We start from the raw sequence: 23,623 nt of genomic DNA, 5'->3' as shown, positions 1-23,623 counted from the left end.
CCAATCCATTCTGAAATTTCTACTTCCACTAAATCTGGTCATTTTTTAAAGAGTGATCCAATTAAATAAGCGAGGAGAAGCAGGGTAATGTCCAGTAATGTCCTCTGGAGTTTACCAGGAACTGTGCTTGGAAAACACCATGTTAATGGAGTTCCCTTCCTGTCTGCACCTCCTCTTGACTCCAGCAGAGTGGGAAATCCTGCAGGTGTTGTTCATTCTGTGTTTTAGGCTCCCAGCATGTGGGAGCTGCTGACTGCTTGACTTCTCCTTAAATCTACCATTGGAGAGGACAGATAAATCCTGTGCATGAGCTGAGTGTCAGGTCTGGTGCTACTGGTGAGCTCCTCACATAGCTCCACACATAGAAACTCACAAAAAAATATTTTATTTAGGCAGATTTGATTGCTTTGAGCTGTAGGAGAAAACAGAGATGAAAACACATAATTTTTCTGCTGTGAGCACTCTGTTAGAAAAGATGCTTGGTTGGTTGGGAATGCTGGGATCTGGTGGTGATTTGGTGAGAATTTCATGAAGCTGTGCTGGGGAACAGCTGTTTTTCTGTTTGTAACCACCAACCTTTGCCCAAAAATAAAAAAAAAAGAGAAAACCCTCCAGTGTATCTCAGGAATATGGTGTGGAAAACACTGGCACGTCACCTCCAAGTGAGAGAGGAATCCAGCAGCTTGGGGCAGCAGCTCTGACCAGATTGCAACTTCCCTCTTAGCTCTGATAAGAGAACTAGGTCAGTGCTGGGAGAAGCATTTTGTCACCCTTAGCTGGATCCTGGGAGATTCTTGTGCTCCTGTTTGTGTTTTCCTTGGGATCCCAGTGTGGTCTGGAGCCCTGTGGCTGCTGGGATGGGTGTCAGGAGCATCCCTGGCTGCACATCCCAGGGTGTTGCTCAGGATATTGCTCTGTCCCTGGCAGTGGATGGGACACACCATGCAAAGAAGCTCCTCTGGTGTTTATTCCAGTGGAAAATGAAGGATTTTTGGAGGGGGAATCATGTGAAAGGTCGTGGCCTTCTGTGGTCGGCTGCTGGAGCAGCGGTCGGAGGTGGGAGTGTGTGGGAGGTTTCCCTTTCCTTCTCCAGTAAAAAGCTTCTGTGGTGTCCAACCACTGTGCAACTGCCTCTGCTGGCAGCAAAAGGGGAAGCTGAAATGCAGGGCTCACAGAGTCCCAGAATGGTTTGGGTTGGAAGGAACCATAAAGCTCATCTCATGGCAGGGACACCTTCCATGCTGCAGGATCTGAATGCACTGAGGCACCTGGAATGTTCAATCCCTGCTCTCTTAGCCCTGGGTTTTATATTTTACTTGCCTTTATGAGTTTCAATCCTTTATATTTTTTTCTCCACTTTGCTCTCCTATTTTCATTTTAATACCCTTTTTTTTTTTTTGCCCAGCCTGTGGTAACATCCCCTAAAACATCCCCCAGCTTTAAAGGATGCTCTAAAAGATATAAACCCAAAAAAAAAGAGACTTTTTGGAGCAGCAGAACTCCCATTCCTGCTGGTGTCTCCCTTTGCTGCTTCCCCATCCTGCTATGGCTCCTGCTGAATTATTTTGTGTAATGATTTTTGTGTGCATTCATTGCTCTGCCTTTCTGGTAGATGACACAGATTAAATGAAGCCAGACAACTCTGAGTTCAGGGTAATGACTTTAACTGCAGCGTCCTTTTGTCACTGCAAATTATGGTCAGTGATGTAATGCTGGATACAGTGACAAAGTGTGGGAGTGGTAAGATCATCCCAGAAGGGTTTGGCTTGGGAGGGAGCTTCAAGCTCATGTCATTCCACTTCCCTGCCACATGCAGGGACACCTTCCACAGGTGATTCCCCAAGAAGATGAATTGTATCCCTGGAAATCCTGGAGTGAAAACAGCCCCAGAGGGGAGATGTGAGATGAGCACACCTCAGGTTATGAGTCCTTCTTGGTGATCCTGGCAGATTTGAGCTCCACAGGCACTTCTGACTGAAGAGTTCTTCATATTCTAAAGGTTTTCATACAATCATTTCAGGTTACAGCTCTGAAATCCAGAGCTGGATCAAGTGTTTTGCAGGTTGCAGCCAACACCTTGTGCTTTGTCCAGAACAGAAATTTCAGCTTATTCACAGTTTGGGTTGTGTTATGTTTTTGAAAGTGCTGGGCTCCCCAGTTGAGATATAATCAAATTCCCTGGTAGTTTGTGGTTTAGGTTCCCATCCCAAAATAGAATCTTGCCAGTGGTAGTACAGCTGGAAATTTCAGTATTAAGTTCATATTCCAGCTTTTTGTCTTTAAAATGAAGTGAAATCAGATGGCAGGCTCTTGCTCAACCTAGGCTCGAGTAACCAAAGACTGAAAATAATCTGCACACAAATATGATGTGTTTTGGAATTGTGACCATCTGTAGTAGTGTTCACCTTTGTTTTATTTAACTCTGAACAGCTGAAAACAACACTTCTGTCAGCAATGGACTGGATATGGATTGATTGGGAAAGGGACACACAGAGGGAATAGAATTGTGTTTAAAAGCACAGAGACTGCATCAAGGCATTTGTGGCTGTTTTTCTGCTGAGCTTTCATGTGAAGTTGTGGGGTGAGCTGAACTTTTTGTGACCATGTGACTTTTTTTTCTCCCCACTTCCTTCTTTGCCCAAGTCTTGCAAGACCTGGTATCACGAGACTGAGTTCTTTGATTCTGTGGATATTTGGAGAGGGAGATGAAGCTTTCCAAGAGCATGGAGTGACAGGACAAGGGGTTCAAACTGAACAAGGGAAGGTTTAGATGAGATATCAGAAGAAATTTCTTCCCTCGTGAGGGTGGTGAGGCCCAGGGTGCCCAGAGCAGCATCCCTGGAAATGTCCAAGGCCAGGTTGGATGGGGCTGGGAGCAACCTGGGCTAGTGGGAGGTTTATATCCTTTCCAACCCAAACCATTCTGGGATTTTATTATGCTAATTCCTCCTCCAGCCTTACTGGTGTCAGTGGTGGCAGGATTTCCCTGGAATAGGTGTGAGCCCAGGGCAGTGTGTGTCCCTGTGGCTGGGTCACTGAGAACCCCAGAGCTTGCACAACCAAGGCTCTGGAGTGAAGAAATAGCAGAAGGGAGGGATTAGGAAATAACCTGGAGGTCTCTGTGCCTTTTCTCAGTGGGGTGCAGCTGTTGGCTCAGTCCCTGCTCCCTTGGGTGGGATGGAGCCATCCTTGCCCTGAGGAGCACGAGGGGATGGTGGTGTTTGAATGGCCTCCAACCCTCTGAAATCCTCTGTCCTGCCTCCCATGTGTGCCTCTGTACCTTCCATAGGATGTTCAAAGTGCTCTGAGGAGGGAATGAGCAGATTCCTTGTGGGCTTTTCTCCTGTGCTGCAGATGTGGCTCAGCCCTGTTCCCAGAGGGTGTTCTCTCCATGCCAGGGGCAGGTTGGAACATCCAGGCCTGCTTTGGGATTAGGATTGTAACATACTTCCTAGATTTTTTTTTATGAAATCAGTTGTGAGCACAGAGCTGGATTGCTGATGAGGTTTTGCTGATGAGACCCAAGTGGCTCAGCCCAGCTGTTCAGGAAGACTTTGGGCCTCACAGTTGGTGCTTGGGAATCCTCTGGGCTTTCCCACATTGCAGTTTCACCAGTGGGACCATCCCCTGTCCCTTGCACCCCATCCATCCCATAATACCATTCATAAATGCTGATGATGCATTGCCTATAGAACCACTGAATTATTGAGCTTGGAAAAGACCTTTAAGATTATCAAGTCCAACCACTGACCTCTTCATTTTTATTTTTCTCAATCTGCTTCTCATTTTGTAATAATTAAGACTGGACTGTCATTCCAAAGCTCAGACTGGGAATTTGAGGATTCACCAACAGCTGCAATTTGACTTTTTCCACTTAAGGAAGATTCTTTCCAGTCCCAAGTACCAACCTTTCATAAATGCTGTTCTCCCTATCCACTGGATTTGTATCTCCTCACCCCCCCTTAACAGTAGCCTCAGGCTGTCTGACTCCAACTGGCCTTTTATTGCAACGCCTCCCTTTGCAGAAGGGGTCACAATCACATGGGCTGAGCAGGATTTTGCCATTAGTGGGGGGTTTTCCTGTAAGTCTTCCCTAGCAGGATGCGTTTCCTCTTGCACAAGCAGGCTGCAAACCCTCCGAAGCCACAGAAATCCATCTGCTGGATTCTTGAGACAGATAAATCCTTTATAAACAGGAAAATGGGCAAACTCATGGCAGCTCTTGTGACACATCGTGATGGGAGATCAGAAAGGAGTGGAATGAAAAGTGGCCCTGTGTGAGCATCCAGCTTTTCCAAGCTCCTTTTAGAAGCTGTTCACAGGGCACCAAACTGCCAGATGAACCCAAAGTTTTGCTAAAATTCAGCTGGAAGTCACTCAGGGGAGGGAATAAATGGGAGATTTGAAGGCTGATTCCTCTGTCCCCACCAAGATGCCGTGTGTGGCCGAGCTCACAGGGATGCAGGAGCTCAGCAGCCGTAGATCTGTCAGCACTTCTATTGTGGAGGCCTTTGCAGGGTGTCCAAAGCTTCTGTTTTAATTTTGCTGAGGGTTGTAACTCTGGCAAAATTTAAAGGCCTTTCAGCTCCCAGTCAGGAGGTTTTAAATCCTCTAAATTTGCACTTTACCCCCCCCCCAAAAAATATGTTCTGTCTAGAAAGTGGATGGAGGTGGTTCCTCAGCCAAGGTTTAACAGCATAGGTAATGATCTAATTAACTTCTTATTTTAATGTTCATGTTCCAAGTCCACTTCCTAAGAGAAAATCCCCAGAACAGCCCCCTAATTATGGGTACACTTCCTTACCCACTTGGGTATTTCCAAAGCCACTTCCCAAAGTTCCCTGAGCCACCCAGGTCATCCTTTTGCAAGTGTGACAGAGGCTGAATCAGCCTTTCCTTTGGGTGAATCATCCCAGGTGTTGGTGTCTGGCTTGATCATCCTAAAAGTGGCACAAAAAAGACGTGGAGCTGTTAGAGCAGGTCCAGAGGAGGCCATGGAGCTGGGGGTGCTCACCTGGAGAGGAAAAGGCTCCAGGGAGAGCTCAGAGCCCCTTGCAGTGCCTAAAGGGGCTCCAGGAGAGCTGGAGAGGAATTTGAGACAAGGGATGGAGGGACAGGACACAGGGAATGGCTTAGAGACAAAAACAGGGTAAATTTAGATGGGATATTGGAAGGAAATTCTTGGCTGTGAGGGAGGGCAGGCCCTGGCACAGGTTTCCCAGAGAAGCTGTGACTGCTCCTGAATCCCTGGAAGTGTCCAAGGCCAGGCTGGGAGGTTTCCCTGCCCATGGCAGGGAATGGAACTGAACCTTTCAGGTTCCTTCCAAACCTTGCCATGAATTGGCCAAGCCTGGAGCTCCTGCCTGTGACTCTGCTGAGAGAACCTGTGGCAACCAAACAGAGCTGTGGATTTTCTTGGGGATGGATGAGGAGGAAGAGGAGAAGGGAGAGGCAAAGAGGAGATGAAACACTTCCCATTTAGGGACAGTTTGGCAGGACCAGGACTCTTTTGGGGTGCTCAGGCAAACCCCTGTTGGATTTTTCACCTGCTCTCCCTGGTGAGCTGAAAGCTGCAATCACTGCTCCTTCCAACCACAACCAGCACATTTCCCCCCCTCCTTCTGCTTGGAGAGCAGCCAGATCAAAATGGCTCAGATCCAACGCCAAGAATCACTCCCTTTGCTATGGAAATGAGCACTTGGAGGCTGCTCACCATGTGTTCATCAGAGAGTCCCTGCTAAGGATGATGAGCTGTAGGTGGGGAAGAGGGCAGGGAAGGTGTGTTCCAACAGATCCCTTTGGAACAAATAAGGATATTTTTGGAGGCATCTGAACTCTCTGCGTTTTTAAAAAGTCACTTAGAGAGAACAGAATGATTACCCTTTGCATCAAAGGGTGAAAATTAGGGAAATAAAGCAGTAGGATTTCACAATGGGGTAAAGGGAGTTTCTTTTCCATGAAAGAGGAAGGGGTGACAGATCCCCGGGATCTGATATTTGAAATGAACATTTTTTTCCTGCTGTTCTGGTATTGATCAGTTGAAGCAGAGATAGAATTACCTAAGTGATACAAATAATCCTTTGTAACCATCACACCTGAATTGCCAGCAGTGGAGCAGCTCATTCCCACCCCCCTGGCTCTGTGGGATTCGATTCCAGGCAATTTGCTGTGCTGGCTCAGCACGACAAGTTCAAACCTTCACTTTACCTTCTTCCCAACAATCTGATTTTAATCTGGATTCACAGCAGGGTGGGAATGGTGCCAGGGGATGAACACTCCTGGAAATCCACAGTGCACAAAGCAGGAGCTTTTTCCCTGCTCCTGGATGAGTGGTGCAGGAGGATGATGAGAAGGGTTTGCTGCAAGGTGGGAAAAGGCAAGTTCTGGTGTCACAGAGAACATTCCCAACATCCTGGGGGTCACCTGGAAAGGTGGGAAGATGGGGGTGATGCTGCTGACCTGGCCATGCACTCAGAGGTTCAGCCAAACCCTCCCAGCTCTGGGAGGAGCCCTGGGGCTGGAATTGTGTGACAAGGCTCAGAATGAGTCTACACAAATCAGCACCTGGGTGTGGAGCTGCATTTTTATGATGTGTCTTAACTGAACCTTGAGACTTCAGCATTTCTTGTCATTTGGGCATCTTGGAGTTGAAATTCACCTTTTCTTTGGGTGTGATTTAGTGAGGCTGGGATTGTGCTGGAAGTGTCCAAAGCCAGGTGGGATAGGAGGGTGGAAGGTGTCCCTGCCCATGGCATGGGGTGACATGAGATGAGTTTTAAAGTCCTTTCCAACCCAAACCATTCCATGGTTTTATTTAGTGCTGTCACCTGCTGCTGGAGAGCAGCTCCTGGTTTATGACTCCCCATCACAGTCTGTGTTCCGGGGTGTGTCCAGGCCTTTGATTTGTGCTCTGAGGGGAAACAGTTGACAGAAAGTGCATTACACAATTCCAGTAATTAATGGAAGCAGGGAGGGATCATAAGTTCAGCTTTAATAAAGCCCCATCAACCTGGCCTTGGACACTTCCACCTCTATCTTAAGACCTGCCAAATTCTCAGCCAGCTTTGCCTTTTCCTTCTTTTATAAATTAAAATTTCAGGTTATTTTGCACCCAACCCAACTGCATTTCCAGGGGGCTTTTACAGAATTTGCCAGTTAAGCAATAATTTCCCCACTGTAAATGTGTTCCCAAGGGCTCCATGGTCATTCCCAGGCACAGAGCAGGTAGGGGTTCCCCAAAGAACCTCTTCAACCTCTTCACACCTGGGACAGGCAGCACAAAACTGCCCCCAAATCCACGAGCACTGGGCACACTGGTGGCCCCACATCCCTGTCCCAGCAGCTGAGCTGCCATGGAAATGACCAGTGCCACTTCCCAAACAGGCTCTGATGGAAAACAAATCCTCTGCTTCTTCTCCCTTATCTCTGCAGAGCTGGAGAGTTTCACTGCAGAGCTGTCTGTTTTGTTAATTGGAACATTTTCCTCCTCTTCAAACACATTCCGTGGCATTTCCCGGCTCTGATGAGCGCTTCCCCGCAGTTATCCCGCTTTTTGTCGTTGTTAATTTTTTATTTAACCTCCCAGACTACAAAACAGCCATCAAGGCTCGGTGCTTTCCTGCAAAACAGTCACAGACAGCCCTCTGAGCTTTCATCATGTTTTCAGCTGCCAGCCTGGGAGCAGGGATTTGGGATAGAACCACATTCCCAGTCTCTCACTCTGAAATGAGGAGCTCCAGGGACTGAGCAGTTTTTCCCAGCCTCTCCACGTGCTTGGGGACCTTCTGGAAGGCAAGATAGGAGGTGGACTCTGCTTATTTTTATTTTTTCCCTAGAGACTGGGACAGAAATATTTTTCCCATATGTAAAAGCAAGATGCTGTATGGACACTCCTCTTCTGCTCCCTCTTCTCTGAGATGATGGGAAAAGCCCTTCCCAGGTTCTATCCCAAATCCAAGGCTGGTGTTGTGCTTGTGTCTTCTCCCAGGTGCTGGAATTTTCCACACCAATTCCCTTCCCCTCTATTCTAACTCCAGCATTCTTGAAAATAATTTTTCTCAAGAAATGCTACAGACACACCAAGTTAATTGGAGTCATTAACTTGTTTCCATTACTCCTTTCTGCCTAGGAAACTTTTTTTTTTTTAGGGTGATTTTGGAGTTAGAAGAAAGAACTGGAAGCTAGGGAACATGTGGAACCACTTCACAGGAACACCGGATTTTGAGAGCTTGCATTTTTATTTACATCTTCTGGACCCTGTCTGACTTGAAAGTAAACAAGTTCAATCCAAGACTAGATTTATCCCTGAAAATATGTGGAGACTTGTCTAAAAACTGCTTTTGGGATTAGGAACTTCCTTTAGTGAAGGGAACACATTTACAGTGGGGAAATTATTGCTTAACTGGCAAATTCTGTAAAAGCCCCCTGGAAATGCAGTTGGGTTGGGTGCAAAATAACCTGAAATTTTAATTTGTCAAAGAAGGAAAAGGCAAAGCTGGCTGAGAATTTGGCAGGTCTTAAGGTAGAGGTGGAAGTGTCCAAAGCCAGGTTGAAGGGGCTTGGAACAAGCTGGGATAGTGGAATGGGACATCCCATGGCAGTGGAATGGGACATCCCATGGCAGTGGAATGGGATGAGCTTTGAGGTTGTTGGTGCCAAGAAGAGGTGCCAGATTCTTCCCCAGCACAGGATGAGGAGCAATGACCACAAACTAAACCACGTGGAATTCCACCTCAGCGTGGGGAAGAAGCTCTTCCCACAGAGCACTGGAACTACCCAGGGATGGAGACATCCCAAACCCACCTGGATGCATTCCTGTGGCAGGGGGGTTGGACTGGGTGGTCCCCAGAGCTCCCTTCCCAACCCAAACCATTCCACGATCCTACGAACAGCGCGCCAATCCGCGTTTCGTGGAGCCGATAAGATCCTTATCCAGGAACATCCTGGACAATCAGAACACCCTTTCCTTTAAAACTGACCTCTCCTTTTTTCACCTCCACGTTGCAGACACCATGAGGCGGGTGGTACGACAGAGCAAATTCCGGCACGTCTTCGGGCAGGCGGTGAAGAACGACCAGTGCTACGACGACATCCGCGTGTCGCGCGTCACCTGGGACAGCTCCTTCTGCGCCGTCAACCCCCGCTTCGTGGCCATCATCGTGGATGCCAGCGGTGGGGGAGCCTTCCTGGTGCTGCCCCTGCACAAGGTAAGTGCTGCTGGGAGGTTTTCTTGATTCCCTGCTCGGCTGTGCTGTCACCCCAGCGTTTCTCTGGGAAGTGTCGGCTGTGGTGACAGCGGCTGCTCGGCGGTGCCGTGTATGAATGTGTTTAATGTCTGTAATCAGTCTGATGCTTCCTGTACGTTGAACACAACAAACAAGCTGTTTGCTTGACTCATCTGAGCTAATTCTGGCAGAACTTTGCACGTAGAATTGTAGTTTAGAAGCGTCTTTATGATCAAGTCAGGTTTTTCTACTGTCAGGGATTCAGCGCTTTTTTTTTTTTTGTCACTTTGCTCACAAACCACCTGAATCCAGCTGCTCCTTGAGAGTTAAACCAGGAAGCACCTGAGCCCAAATTCTCCTTGAGATTTAAGCCAGGAGCTATCTGAATCTAGCCGCTCCTTCAGACTTAAACCAGGAACTATCTGAATCCAGCTGATCCTTGAGACTTAAACCAGGAGCTATCTCAATCCAGCTGCTCCTTGAGACTTAAACCAGGAACTATCTGAATCCAGCTGATTCTTGAGACTTAAACCAGGAACTATCTGAATCCAGCTGATTCTTGAGACTTAAACCAGGAACTATCTGAATCCTGCTGATCCTTGAGACTTAAACCAGGAACTATCTGAATCCTGCTGATCCTTGAGACTTAAACCAGGAGCTATCTGAATCCAGCTGCTCCTTTGCAGAATTCATTCAGGAATGCACCTGAGCCCAACTGCTCCTTGCAGATTTAATTCAGGAATGCACTTGAGCCTAATTGCTCCTTGCAGCCCCACATTGGAAGGGTGCAGAGGAATGAGCAGGGCATTCCTGTGCCCCTGGTCCTGCATGGAAAAGTCACATCCATCTCTGAAGGAGATTCTTTTCATCTCTTTCTGATGCTTAACCAGCAAATTGTAGTGATCAAAAACCTTTTTTTTTTTTTTGCAACATTCTTTTCTCAGTGACCCTCAAACTCCTCTCTTAAGCCTGTGGTTAAGTTGTCCTCAGTCTGTTATCAGCCCTGAGCTGCTTTCCCAGCTCCACTTCCAGATCTGCCCTGTGGAATACAGAATTAGTGCCCAGGATTGAGCTCAACTTCCCACCCGGCCAGGGCACAGCAGAGGCAGCGACGTCTCCATCGTGTTAAGCAAATCCAAACCTCAAAACCTCCCAAAATATCTCAGTTTGCTGCTCTGATGAGCAGCCCTTCCCTGCTTAGGGCTCATCCCCAGGCCACGTGTCCTCCTCCTGCCTGGAGCACAAGTGGTGGCACAGCCCTGGATTAGGAATTCCATCCTGGTAGAGGATGTGCATCCCTCTTCTCTTATCCCAATGTTTGCAGCACAGATCTGATGAGGAAGACTGGGGGCTCAGCCTGGGGAAAAGGAGGCTCAGGGGGAACCTTTTGGTTCTGCACAATTCCCTGAACAGGAGGGGACAGCCAGGCTCTGATCCCAGAGAACAAGGGAGATACCCAGAGGAAATGGCCTCAAGTTGTGCTTAAATTGGATATTGTGGAAAATTTCTTCATGGAAAGGGTTGTCAGGCATTGGAACAGGCTGCCCTGAGCAGTGATGGAGTCCCCATCCCCAGAGGGATTTAAAAGCCTTGTGGATGTGGCACTTGGGGACATGGTGGCCTTGGCAGTCCTGGGGGAACAGTTGGACTCAGTGGTCTCAGAGGGCTTTTCCAGCGTTAATGATTCCATGATTCTGTGTTTTCTCAGTCCCTGGCAGAAATTCCTGCTAATTCTGGGTGCCCTTTTGCATTTTGAGTACCATCTTTGGCAATATTTTCACATCCATTCCGTTCTTCCTCCCACCCTCTATTTATCAGTGCCTTGGTGCCCTCAGCTCCATTCCTGCCTTCCACAACCATTTAAGATCCACATCTGAGGAGGCTCCATGGGAAGCTGGAGGAGCTGTGTCCCTCACCCCCAGCCTGACACGTTCTTTTGCAATGCAGTGCTTTTCTGGCTCTGCTCTAACCAGTTCCTGTGTTCCGCATTTTTTTTTATAGCCTGGGCTGATGAAATTGTTCCTTCAGTTCCTTCAACACCCTAAATAACATTTGGATTTCTCTTTGAGTTTAGCAGAGATATTTATTAAGCTCCCCGCAGCAAAATCCTTGTTTTATATTCAAGGGGAAAAAAAAAAAAAAAAAAAAAAAAGGGCAATTTTCCTTTCAGCCCGGGGTTTGGGCTGCTTTTAAAATTGAGCCATAAAAATACACTTGCTGCATTTCTGCAGGGGAAATATCCCATAACGCCATCGTGGCTGCTCAGACCCAGCGCTTTGCACTCACTGGGAATTACCTGCGATGTGGCTGACCCTGAGTGCAGGGAAAAGGGGAAATTTTAATGCGCTTTTTCAATTTTCAGTGATCTTACAGGCTTTTGTTGCGGCAGGGCTTTGTTATGGGTGGATCCCAGCTCCCTGCCGGCGCTGGGCGGGAGATCTGGGGGTGTTTTTGGGGCGGGATGAGCCCCCCGGGACCCCTCTCCCATGTGCTCGGTACCGGGAGGGGGACACGGACACCGGGGGGAAGGGAAGCCCCGCCCCCTGCGCCATAAGCCCCGCCCCCTGCGCAGCAAGCCCCGCCCCCCGCGCGCACCCGCAGCGGCACTGCGGCGGCCGCGGCTTTTTACCATATATGGTCATGGCTGCGCTCGCGGCCGCCGCGCTGATTGGCGGGGGCGGGGGCGCGGCGCGGCAAGTGCGCGGGAATTAACCCGTGCGCGGGAACTCAGTAATTCATTAATTCATTAATTCATTAATTCATTAATTCATTAACCCGTGTGTGTGCGGGAATTCATTAATTCATTAACCCGTGTGTGTGCGGGAATTAACCCGTGCGCGGGAATTCAGTAATTCTTTAATTCATTAATTCATTAACCCGTGTGTGTGCGGGAATTAACCTGTGTGTGCGGGAATTAACCCGTGCGCGGGAATTCAGTAATTCATTAATTCATTAATTCATTAACCCGTGTGTGTGTGTGCGGGAATTAACCCGTGTGTGCGGGAATTAACCCGTGCGCGGGAATTCAGTAATTCATTAATTCATTAACCCGTGTGTGTGCGGGAATTCATTAATTCATTAACCCGTGTGTGTGCGGGAATTAACCCGTGCGCGGGAATTCAGTAATTCATTAATTCATTAACCCGTGTGTTTGCGGGAATTAACTCGTGTGCAGGAATTAACCCGTGCGCGGGAATTCAGTAATTCATTAGTTCATTAATTCATTAACCCGTGTGTGTGCGGGAATTCATTAATTCATTAACCCGTGTGTGCGGGAATTAACCTGTGCACGGGAATTCATTAATTCATTAACCCGTGTGCGCGGGAATTCATTAATTTGTTAATTCATTAACCCGTGTGTGTGCGGGAATTAGCCTGTGTGTGTGTGTGAATTAATTAATTCATTAACCCGTGTGTGTGCGGGAATTAATTCATTCATTAACCCGTGTGTGTGCGGGAATTAATTCATTCATTAACCTGTGTATGTGCAGGAATTAACCCGTCTGTGTGCGGGAATTGATTAATTCATTAACCCATGTGTGCGGGATTTCATTAATTCATTAACCCGTGTGTGTGGTAATTAACCCCTCTGCACCCACATCCCTGCCTTACCCCCAGCCCCCACGTGCTGCTCAGAGTCTCTCTGCCCCCCACCTCTTTCCCACCTCTTTCCCACCCCTTTCCCACCCCTTTCCCACCCCTTTCCCACCCCTTTCCCACCCCTTTCCCACCCCTTTCCCACCCCTCCATCCCCGCAGCTCCCGGGGTAGCCGCAGCCTTTGCCGCCTGTGGAAATGCTTTGTCTGAACTTCCTGTTTTCTTGCACGCACATGTGCAGGGGCTGTGCCAGGAACTCGCCATTCCCATGCTCTGCCAGGAGCTGTTGAACATCACACAATCTCATTCCCACAGGTTGCTTGGTCTGGAGGCTTGGAATGAGGCACATAGTTTGGAAAAGCTGTAATTCCTCTAGGTCGGGGTTGTGTAGGTGATAAGAGCCAGGGTAATCAGCATTAACTCTGCTCACCAGGGAAAGAGCTGGAAATTTCCCTGCTTGTTGAGTTGGTTTGCTCTGGGTACACAGGAGAAGGTACCAGATAAAAATCTGATTTATTGGGCAGGATGACTTGGAAACACCTGGATTCAGGAGCTGCTTCTGGTGCTGGATCTGAAATTTCTTTTTTCCCCCCTCCTCAAAAACTCTTTGCATTTTTTATCTGCTCATGAAAAACCTGCTGCAAATGTTCCTTTTTATTTGAGTTCATGCAGAAAGATCTGTTCAGCCACGAGTTGTGTTACATAAAGCCTTTACCAGAGGTTTATTCAGTCCCCTTTGGATGTGGCTTTTATTAGATTTTCCATTTTCCTGATCCCTTCCTTCACACCAGCAGCATTCCTGCAGGATCTGGAATCAGATGGTGCCCTGAGAGGCAATGAGCATGTGGGTGGGGGCGTGCACACCTCGGGAATGATCTTCTCCAAGGAATATGTTGTTCTGCAAGTGACAGGCCTTGGTGTTCATCCATGGCATATGAGAGCTGTTAAACAGCTTTTCCCAATTCTTATTCCATCAAGAAGGATTTGGGGGAAAGAAAATAATTCTTTTCTGAATTGGTGTGTGAAATAAAATCAGGAGGCTTTTTGTGATGGGTTTATTGAGCCTTTCTAGTCATTTTAGGGGGAGTATAATTGATTTTGTCCTTTTATTTCACCTTGGATTTTTCTCTATAAAAAGAAGTTTATATTTATCACTACCAGCTTGAATCCAATGGATCATCAGGTTCTGATGTAGTGGGGAGAGAGGGCAGCAGAGGGGCTAATGAATCTCATTCCTCCAGGGAAAAAAACCAACAAATTCCATCCCCTGTGTTAATCAGGGGTTTGTACAAGTATCTCTGCAATTTGAAGGCTTTGTCCAGTGATGAAAATGGAAGTTGTACCAGGGATCTTCTGTTCCCAGCTGCTGGGGATGATCCCTGTGGATCCACTCTCTGGATTCTCATCCTCTCAACAGCAGAAGGGTTTTACCACTTTATCCAGATCCTCTGGGATACCCATTGGCTTTCCTGCAGTTGGATGAACTGCTTTAGAAATCATATTTTAGAGAGGGAGAAAAAAAAATCATGACTCTGTCCCTCTTTAGTTGTGATGTCATTGCTGGGACAGATATCCATGGAAATGCTGGAGCTGTGCTGCACTCCCAGCTCTGAGTGATGGGATTTTGGAGGTTGGGTTGGCTGTGAGGACTGTTTGTGTTCAGTTTTTGGGGTTTTTTTGCCTTTTAAAAGCCATTCTGTGGCAGCCTGGGATGGAATCATGGAATCCTTAAGGTTGGAAAAGACCTCCAAGCTCATCAAGTCCAACCTTTGACTGAGTTCCCCCATTCCCCCTAAACCACATCACAAAATGCTCCAACTTCTTGTGTTTTAACATTTCCAGGGAGCCTCTTCCATGCTTGACCACCCTTGCAGTGAAGAAAACGTCCCCAATATCCAATGTCCCAGCCCTGCAGCTGCTGAGGTGCCAAGGACAGCAGGAGCAATGCTGAGGGATTCTTGGAGAGCACAGTGGTGTTTTATTGCCTGACTTTCCAGTGAATCTTTTGGGAATGACCCTCCCCAATATTCCAGATTAGTTCTGGATGCCTGGATTGTGGGGTGGCTGTTGGGGAGGAGTTTCCATTTCAGCCCAGTTTTCTCCCAGGTGTTTCCTCCAGGCCCAGCTGCTGCAGCCACAGATGGAGATTAGGGTTTTTTTTAAAGAAAAATCCACAATTTCAAGAAAAGAGGAGTCTGTGCTCTAGCACAGAAAAGGTGCAGTCGGTTGGAGTTTCAAACTTTGCAGTTGTGACCTGATTTCCTTCCTCAAACTCGAGCAGAGTGAGGGGGGAGCTGCTCTGCCTTGTGCAACTCGATGCCACTTCCCTAATTTAAATGGAGATTTCAGGGAGCACAGCCATGGGCTGGGGAAGCAGCTGTTCTCCCTGATATTTTTACCATAATCCATGAGCTGTTTCCTGCCACCAAATGCCCTTTTCTGGCAGAGAAACAATCACAAGACACTCAAATTAATTCATAGAACTCCCACTTTTAGGAACAGTTTTCTTGTCTTGCTTATCCATCCCTTTTGGATTTAATCATATTTTTTCTTCTCATCTATCACTTTTTTTTCCTGATCTGGGTTTAATATTTTTGATTTCTGATGATTTAACTTTTTTTTTTCTCATCTGGAATATATGAAATACTTAATTTAATAATTAAAATTAATTTAATAAGGCAAATCCACCCCTTGCTGAAACACCTGAATATTGAGTCTGTGTTCATTATTAAAAATCCTCAAATTCACCTTTTTGACCAACATTTTATAAAACACAACTCCAGATTTCAAAAGTTACCAGGAATGTGTCGAACCACAGCCCCAGCGGATTATGAGAAGGATTGAACTTCTTGAAGTTAATTTTAAGCTGTGTATCAGCACTTGAGATTTATTTAAAATCCTCTCCTAATTATAAGATTACCTTTTACAAATAAATAAATAAATCCCCAAACCTGGGAGCTTTAGAGTGCCATGGAAACACACCCAGTGCCAAACCTCGTGCTGTGCTGGAATTGGAAAGGAATTGTGTTGAAGACCATGGGATTTGGTGATTTTTTTGCAGCCTGGTGGAATTTTATAACCCTTCTACAGCTTTTCTGGCTTTCCCTTTGGGCAAATCCCCTAAAATATTGATTTTTGAAGCTTTTCTGAGCACAGTGCAATGCTGGGAGCTGGAGTTCCCTGCTCCAGGGGGCGGAATGCTGGCAGGAGGAGGAATCCGGTGGATGGAATTTCCAAAAGTGATGCTGAGAGGTGGTAAAAAACCATCCCTGAGTTCCAAGCTGCCCATTGGGGTGAGCCCTGGGGTGGTGGCTGTCCTGTGCTGTCCCCACAGTGCCTTGGGAGGGTCTCTGGAGGAGGTGCTGGTGACGAGGGGCGGATGCAGCACCGAGCTCTGGGGACGTGCTCAGGAAAACGCCGCGGTTTCCTCTGCTCTGCAGAGGCTCTTTGGTGCCTCTGACCACAAGGCAGGAGCTTCTCTCAAAGGGTTGGGCCCTCCAGCAGCATCTTTATGTCCTTATTTAGTCTTGTTTTGGTGTTTGATGCTCATTTTTGTGGCACTCAGGGTAGCAGGGTGGGGATTGGTCACAGGTTGGATGATCTTGGGGATCTTCCCAGTCTCAGCGATTCTGGGATTATTCCTGGAGCTTGGTGGGCAGCAGAATCTCTCCTCTTATGCCCAAGTGAAGATGTTGATTCCTCTGGGCTCTTCACCTCTCTGGGATTGTCTTCCTCTGCTTTGTCCTCTCTCCCTTGGTTTGGTAATTCTTTGTGGATCAAAACAAACTTGAGGTTGCTGCCTCTCCCACACTGCTCTGTAACATCTCCTTTCCCTTCCTGCCTGTTCCCTGTTGGAAACAGGGTTTGGTGTCACTGTCCTGGTGCAGGCAGGGACAGGGGGATGTTTGATGGGGAATTCTGCCCTGCTCAGGTGAGACCCCACCTGCAGCTCTGGGATCCCAGCACAGGAGGGATGTGGAGCTGTTGGGGAGAGTCCAGAGGAGGCCACAGAGATGCTCTGAGTGCTGGTAATGTTCACCTGGAGAAGGCTCCAGGGAGAGCCCAGAGCCCCTTCCAGTGCCTAAAGGAGCTCCAGGAAAGCTGGAGAGAGACTGGGGACAAGGGATGGAGGGACAGGACATGGGGGGGGGATGGCTTTCAGATAAAAGAGAGTGGGTTTAGATGGGATGCTGGGGAGAAATTCCTGACTATGGAGGTGGTGAGGACATGGCAAATGTTTCCCAGAGAAGCTGTGGCTGCTCCTGGATCCCTGGAAGTGTCCAAGGCCAGTTTGGATGGAGCTTGGAGCACCCTGGGATCGTGGAATGTCTCTGCCCATGACAGAGGTGACCCTGGATGATCTTCAAGGTCTTTCCAACCCCTTCCATGGTTCTGGAAACTCTTAATGGAAGTGCAGGATCCTGATGGTGGGAAGCAGCTCCTGGGTGTCACTGCTGTCACAGGCTCAGGCTGTGCAGGTTCATTGTGATCAAAACTGAAAGGTGAAGTTTGAGCTTTGATTTGCTCAATTTTTTTTTTTTTTTTGCCTCCCCCCAGTAATAAATGAGTGCAAAACCCCAAAACTGAACCAACAAGTGCTTGTGCAGCCTGCAAAAAATTACCAGGGGCTCCTCCTGGAGGATCCCACTGATTCCTACCAGGGAGCCAGAACAGGCAGTCCCTGACATTTTGCATTATTATTCCTATTTTTCCTTTTTGGTTCAGGCCTGTATTTGTCTGTGGCCTGTCATGTGCCTTCTGCAGTTGGTGTGCTCTGCATGGTTCTCCTTTTAATTGGGTAAATTAAAATGGATGAATTCTACATGGCAGTTGGGTGTATTAATTTTTTAAATCCTATTTCACATTATGGCATCCAAGAGGGATTACACAGGCTTTAATTTTTGAATGGCAGGTTTATGGCTTTTCTTCCACAACTCTTCCTCTTTTAATAATTCCAAAAGCAGCTGAATCACTGAGACTTTTTTTTTTTTTCCTTTTGAAGCCTAAATTTGGCCATTTAGGAGCTGGTGGGATCTTTTGGGATCAAGATCTTGTTTTGCTGTTTGTGGAGGGCTCCAGATCAGTCATCCTCAAAAACCAATGTCCAGCATTATCCTGGTTATCAGCCTTCAATAGGAGCAGCCTCCCACATGGAGGGGGGTGGGAGGCATAAATTAAGGAATGTCACCTCCAAGGTTGGGGAATGTTACCATCCAATGGCACAAATGAAATTCCAACCATTTCTTCTCCGTGTTTAAACACAAAAGAGGATGACCCCATCCCAGACCTCTTCCTGCTGTGTCTCTTCTGCCATCACTCATCATGAAAAGGAAACAAAACCCCATGGAGCAGGAGCAGGGCTGTGGCTGTGGAAGTGGAGGAGTCTCCTCCTCACCCTGCATGTGCATTTCAGTGTTGTAAATATTGATTCCCTTGTGTGCAGGGCTTGGCCAAGAGTGAGAAGGGTGATGAGAGTGATTTTCCTTTTCCTTCTTCTTTTGTGGGATCAGGTGCTTCAGGATCTTCAGGAGCTCCTCAGCAAAATGTAGAGCCAGGGGCAGAATTGGTGTCTCAGCATCAGCTGGGTTGGCATCACTGGATTTGTCCCAGTTCAGGTTTTAGTGGCTCCTTGGCTCTGTTTTTTGGGAATGTTATCCCTGTAGGGAGCTTGGCACTGGTGGTCTCAGTCCTCTGGCCATGGAGAGAGAGATGTGGATCAGGTGTGGCTGTCACAGTCCATGTTGGCAACATTTATTCCTCAAAACAACATTCTCCTCTGCACAACCACATCCTAAAGCAAAATCCTTCTGTTTTAAGGAACCTGGTAAATTCAGTGACCAGCAACACCCTCCAATGACATTTATAACTTGGCTGTTTTCAGCTGCCTCTGTTGGGAAGCACAGATGAAACAGTTGGGATGGGCAAAGGGCTGGTGTGGCAGCAGGTGCTGAGGTGTGGGATGGCAGTGCTGGATCTCTGAACCCTTCCCTTGCTCCCTGGGGAGTTCCCAGCTCACTGATGCTGGAGAAGAACTCCTGCACTGTTTCCTCTGCCGATCCATGAGCTCAGATCTCATGGAATTGTGGATATCAAAGAGCAAACAGAGGGTTGGGATTTCACAGCTCTCTTTTTCCTTCTTCCCTCCAGACAGGCAGGATTGACAAGTCCTACCCCACAGTGTGTGGGCACACGGGGCCGGTGCTGGACATCGATTGGTGTCCCCACAATGACCAGGTCATCGCCAGCGGCTCCGAGGACTGCACTGTCATGGTGAGTGTCCCCTGGGGGCTGGGCTCTGCTCCCTGCTGCAGCTCCTGCTCCACAGCACTCTGCAATTCCTGGAGGTGTCTCCTGTTCTGAGGTGAGGGGAGGGCAGAGTGGTCACAAAATGGTTTGGGTTGGGAGGGGATTAAAGCTCATCCCATTCCAGCACTTTGCACAGACCAGGTTGCTCCAAACCTGGACACTTCCAGGGATGGGCAACCTGTGCCAGGGCCTCACCACTCTCACAGGGAAGAAATTGCTTCTATTTTTCCTTCCTCATGGCATTTGATGTTTGGGATGAGGAATGAGAGTGGCAGTCTGTGGTGAGGTGCTCTGATTTGTTGAGATTTAAGAAGACAGGTGGTTCCTTACCTCAGATATCCCAATGGATGTGGAAATGTGTGTTGGGAATGAGCCCAGCAGCTTCCAGAATTCCTTCAACCCTCGATTTAAGTCACTTAAAATTTTCCCTGTACCTCCAAATTTTGAGCAGGTGTCAAAAGGAATAAATTTTATTTATAATAAAATTAATTTTTTTAATAAAGAAATAAAAATAATCCCAAATTCTGCACCTGCCAGCCTTGGATTGGGAGCTGTTGTAGCTCAGTGCCAGCCCAGGCGGGCTCGCTCCGTGACGGATGTGGAATCCCGTGCATGCAAACACAGCAGAATAAGTGAAAGAAAATCCTTGGAAGATGAAATAATGCCAAATAACTCCAGGGATCTTTGGCCATATTTAGAAATGCTGTAGGCTGAATGTTATATTGAAATCTTATTATAGATCATGTCAGATAAATTCCTTTGCTTCTGTTCATCGTTAAAATGTTTGGGAGGGGATTCATCCCAAGAGGCTTTTCCTGGGACAGCTCTTGCTGTGATCTCTCAGTCTTGGAAGCTGCAGCATGTTAACAAACCAGGCTATATTTAATATTAAACAAAACAACAACTTCTGTGTCTGCAAGGCTCACTACTGGGCTGGAGCTGAGCTTTGGAGGGATGTGGGAATGTTTCTCCAACTGGGATGTAAAAGGGCTGAGCATTGGGAATGTTTCTGAAATGTGAGCATCACTGAAGGCCCAGAGCTGCCTCCTTGGAGGCAAAATAAATCTGTAATCCAAGTGCAATGAGAAATATGTTGGGAGGCTCCAGAGGGACTGAATTGTGGAGAAAAACTGACAGAGTTCAGTTATGAGTTGTCCAAATGGACAAACTCTCCCTCACACCATCCTGGTGTGGACACAAACTGCAGGAATCAGCTGGGAATGAGCTTCCCATCCATCCCTGCAGGCAGCACCCATGGGGGAAGGTCTCAGGGTGGAGCTGCTTGGGGGTTTGCACCCTCATGGTGCTGTTGTGACCCTCCTGGAGTGGAAGGGGAAATAGGTGAGTCCTTGCTGAGTTTCCAGGATCAGGAATGTGCAGGGTTTGGGAGATGCTGGGGGTTTGTTAGCTGGAGGTTTGGAATGGGAAGTGATGGATCCCAAGTCATTCAGGACAGTTGGGAACAGCACTGGTGTGTAAAGAACAGATGAGCTAATGAACTTTCCCAGTTCTAATTGCTTTTCTGGCCTGGCATGGATAGTTCAGTGTCTTGTTTTCCTTTACAAAGGGTTTGGGTCCTGCTTCCTGAGCAGCTGAAGGGAATAAAATAAAGCCAGGGAATAAACCCAGGGAGCTTTATGGGACATGTGGCTGCTCATGGGCTCTGAGTCTGCCAGGGGGAGACAAGGAAAAGTGACAGGGGGGATTCTGTGGCAATTCCAGCTGCTGGAAAAAAAACCTTGTTCTTAAAGACCTTCTGTGCCTTGGCACTTGGGGATTTAGGATCTCACCCTCTGCCACAAGAGATCTCAGCCATGTCAGCCAGACAAGTATTGAGGGAGGGAATGTGAGTTTGGGATGGTATTGAGGGAGGGAATGTGGATTTGGGGTGGTGTGAGGGAAGGAACAGATTTAGGATGCTGTGAGGGAGACAGCTTGGATTTGGGGTGGTATGAGGGAGAGAATGTGGATTTTAGTTTGCATTCAGGGAAAGAACATGAATTTGGGGTGATATTGAGGGAGAGAACATGGATTTGAGGTGCACACCACTGTCTGCAGGTGGAGAGGGCTGATTCCCTGCAGCCACAGCTCTGCAGCCCCCATGTGGCACAAGGAAGCTTCACTTGGCCTTATCCAAAGCCAGAAACCTTTTCCTCTGAAGAAATTCCCAGATTTTTACACCACCTGCACATAAACCTTGAACAGGTTCAATGTTGGGAATACAAACATTGGAGAGGGGACTGGGAAAGAGGAGAGGATTCCTTTAAAACCCTTGCAAATGCCTTTTCCCTTGCAAGAATTGTTTCCTTGTGCCAAAAAATGAGGAATTACTTAAATATTCCTGCTTGATGTTGTGCTGAATGGCTCTGATGTGCTGCAGGCTTTTGTGTTCAGCTGGAAAATGTTTTAGTGGATAAAGATTTGTAGATGGTATCGAGGCCCTTCCTCAGACACAGAAAATTTCCTTCATCAGAAGGTGGATTTTAAGGAATTTGTGTGGAAAGGCCAGAGTAAGGCTCATGTGATGGAGCAAATTCCTTTAAAAATCAGAGAGCCCTTGCAGTGACCTGAGCCACCAACCAGGACAGGGAGAATGATGAGGTCAAAAATGATGCTCCAAGAGCCTCTTCCTGCAGGGACAGGGGAGCAGGGCCATGGATAAATCCAGGCTTCCAATTCAATTCCTTCCTCACTTAAAGTGATAAAAATTGAAATATATGATGTAGGAAGTAATGGTTTTTTGCTAGACATGGATTTAATTTTCTTTTCAGCTTGTGCAGAGCCAGAGGAGACAGTTTTTGCTTCTCTTTAAAAGGGATGAAAGAGAAGTTTGCTTTGTTTTCTTTCTCACGTGCTGTTTGTGCAAAACCTTCCCTTCCTGCAGCCCCAAACCTCTCCCTCAGCTGTGCCACAGCTCCACTTCCTCCTGCACAAACAAACAGCCTTGATAACATCAAACCCCCCAAAAAAACACCCAGACACCCACAGGAGGGAGAGCAGACAAACACTTGCTAAAGCCCAGGCAATCCTGCAGCTTTTTAAGGTTTCCTTGGAGCCATCCTGAGTCCTCCCCCCTGGGCAGGGTAAGTCCTGCATCCAAAATTCTGTAATTTCCCTGTGAACCTGGTTTGATCCTGTGCAGGAATGAAGGGCTGGGCCAGTTGGGACCATGCCCTGACCTTTCACACTTCTTTCTTTATTATTTTTGGGAGTAGCAGGCAGGATTATTGGGTCAGTAGTCTGAAATCTGCCCAGGATTACACTGCTCTGCAGCTGCTGCCAGCTACCAGGGCTTTACCTGACAGAAAAATCCATCTGTCCTCCAGAGGCTTTTAAAAAAAAAACCCTTTTCACTGGGATTTTGCCTCCCTTCCCTTTCCCACCCCCTGCACTTGCTCAGAGGGGTGCAAGTTTATGTTTAAATTCTGTTCTGGAGTTTTCTGCCTCCTTTGCACTTGCTCAGAGGGATCTCAGGATCCTTCCTGGCTGAGATGGTACAGAACAGAGCTGAGTCCTCCAGCTTGGCAGGGTAAATCCTGCATCCAAAGTTCTGTAATTCTGATTTGATCCCAACAATCCCACCTGAGAGCTTTGTCCAAAGGCTCCTGGAGCTGGGACAGCCTTGGGGCTGTGCCCATTTTCACCCCTTGCAGAGGAAATGTTCCCATTGTGGTCCTTCCTCAGTGAGGGTGCAGGGAAGGATGGCACAGGAAAAACTGAATCAATTTTGGGTTATTTAGAGGTGAGCTGGTACCCACTGAGAATCTCTGCATCTTGCTGGGTTTTATTTCCAGTGCCAGTCATTCCTTTGAAGAGGGATTAGTGCAGAAATCCACTTCCTAAATCCACTCCCTCACATCCCTCAGCTTGCTGGGCATCGTGGGCAGGGTCTGGCAAGGCTGGTTCTCCCAACTCCAGGAAAAGCAAACAATGGGAAGCAAAGCAAACGTGCTCTAATGCTGCCACCTACCTACAGCAACCCCAACTGCTCCCCCAGGGGCTCTCCCTGGAATTCCATGGCTTTTTTTATTACACTCTATGTAGGTCAAATTCAATTCCAAGATGATTGTCCAGTGCTGGATTGCAGGAATAGTTTTGGTGGGGCTGATCCTGCCCTGGGGCTTTGGGGTGATGGGTTTGTCTGTCCCATCCCTGGTCGAAGCCACCTCCCTCCTGCTGGAATTCCAGAGCTCTGGCATCCTTGGGGGGCTGTTCCTCCTCCTGGTGGCCCTTCCCTGAGGAATTTTGCACCAGAAGAGTTGTGTAACCAGGCAAGAGGTGAACAGGCAGTGCTGGTTTGGGCTGCTCTGGCTTTTTCCAGGACCAAACCGCTCTTCCCTGAGTAAATGGGATCTGAAAGGATCCTGAATCTAACAGAAAAACAAATTACTGTTCCTAAAGAAATGGAAAGCAGGCAGTGGTAGAGCTGCAGCATCATCCCTCATTTTCCCTTGGAAAGACAGCAGCTTGTTCCTGTGGAATTGGAGCTGCAGGGG

General features: G+C 47.7%; 1 protein-coding gene across 1 annotated transcript in view; it reads left to right on the top strand.

Annotated features, from left to right (window-relative positions):
- Nucleotides 1-23,623, top strand: part of CORO1C (coronin 1C) — a 38,717-nt gene that overhangs the window by 7,841 nt on the left and 7,253 nt on the right. Inside the window, exons 2-3 of the mRNA XM_033075987.2 lie at nt 9,007-9,206; nt 18,969-19,091. Of these exons, the coding sequence (XP_032931878.1) occupies nt 9,012-9,206; nt 18,969-19,091 (318 nt within the window). The 5' untranslated portion in view covers nt 9,007-9,011. The remainder of the gene's footprint in view (nt 1-9,006; nt 9,207-18,968; nt 19,092-23,623) is intronic.

Source organism: Catharus ustulatus, chromosome 18 (genome assembly GCF_009819885.2).
Source record: "Catharus ustulatus isolate bCatUst1 chromosome 18, bCatUst1.pri.v2, whole genome shotgun sequence".
NCBI lineage: Eukaryota > Metazoa > Chordata > Aves > Passeriformes > Turdidae > Catharus > Catharus ustulatus.
The sequence above is the reverse complement of the archived record's forward strand: the minus strand, read 5'-3'. Positions and strand labels throughout refer to the sequence as shown.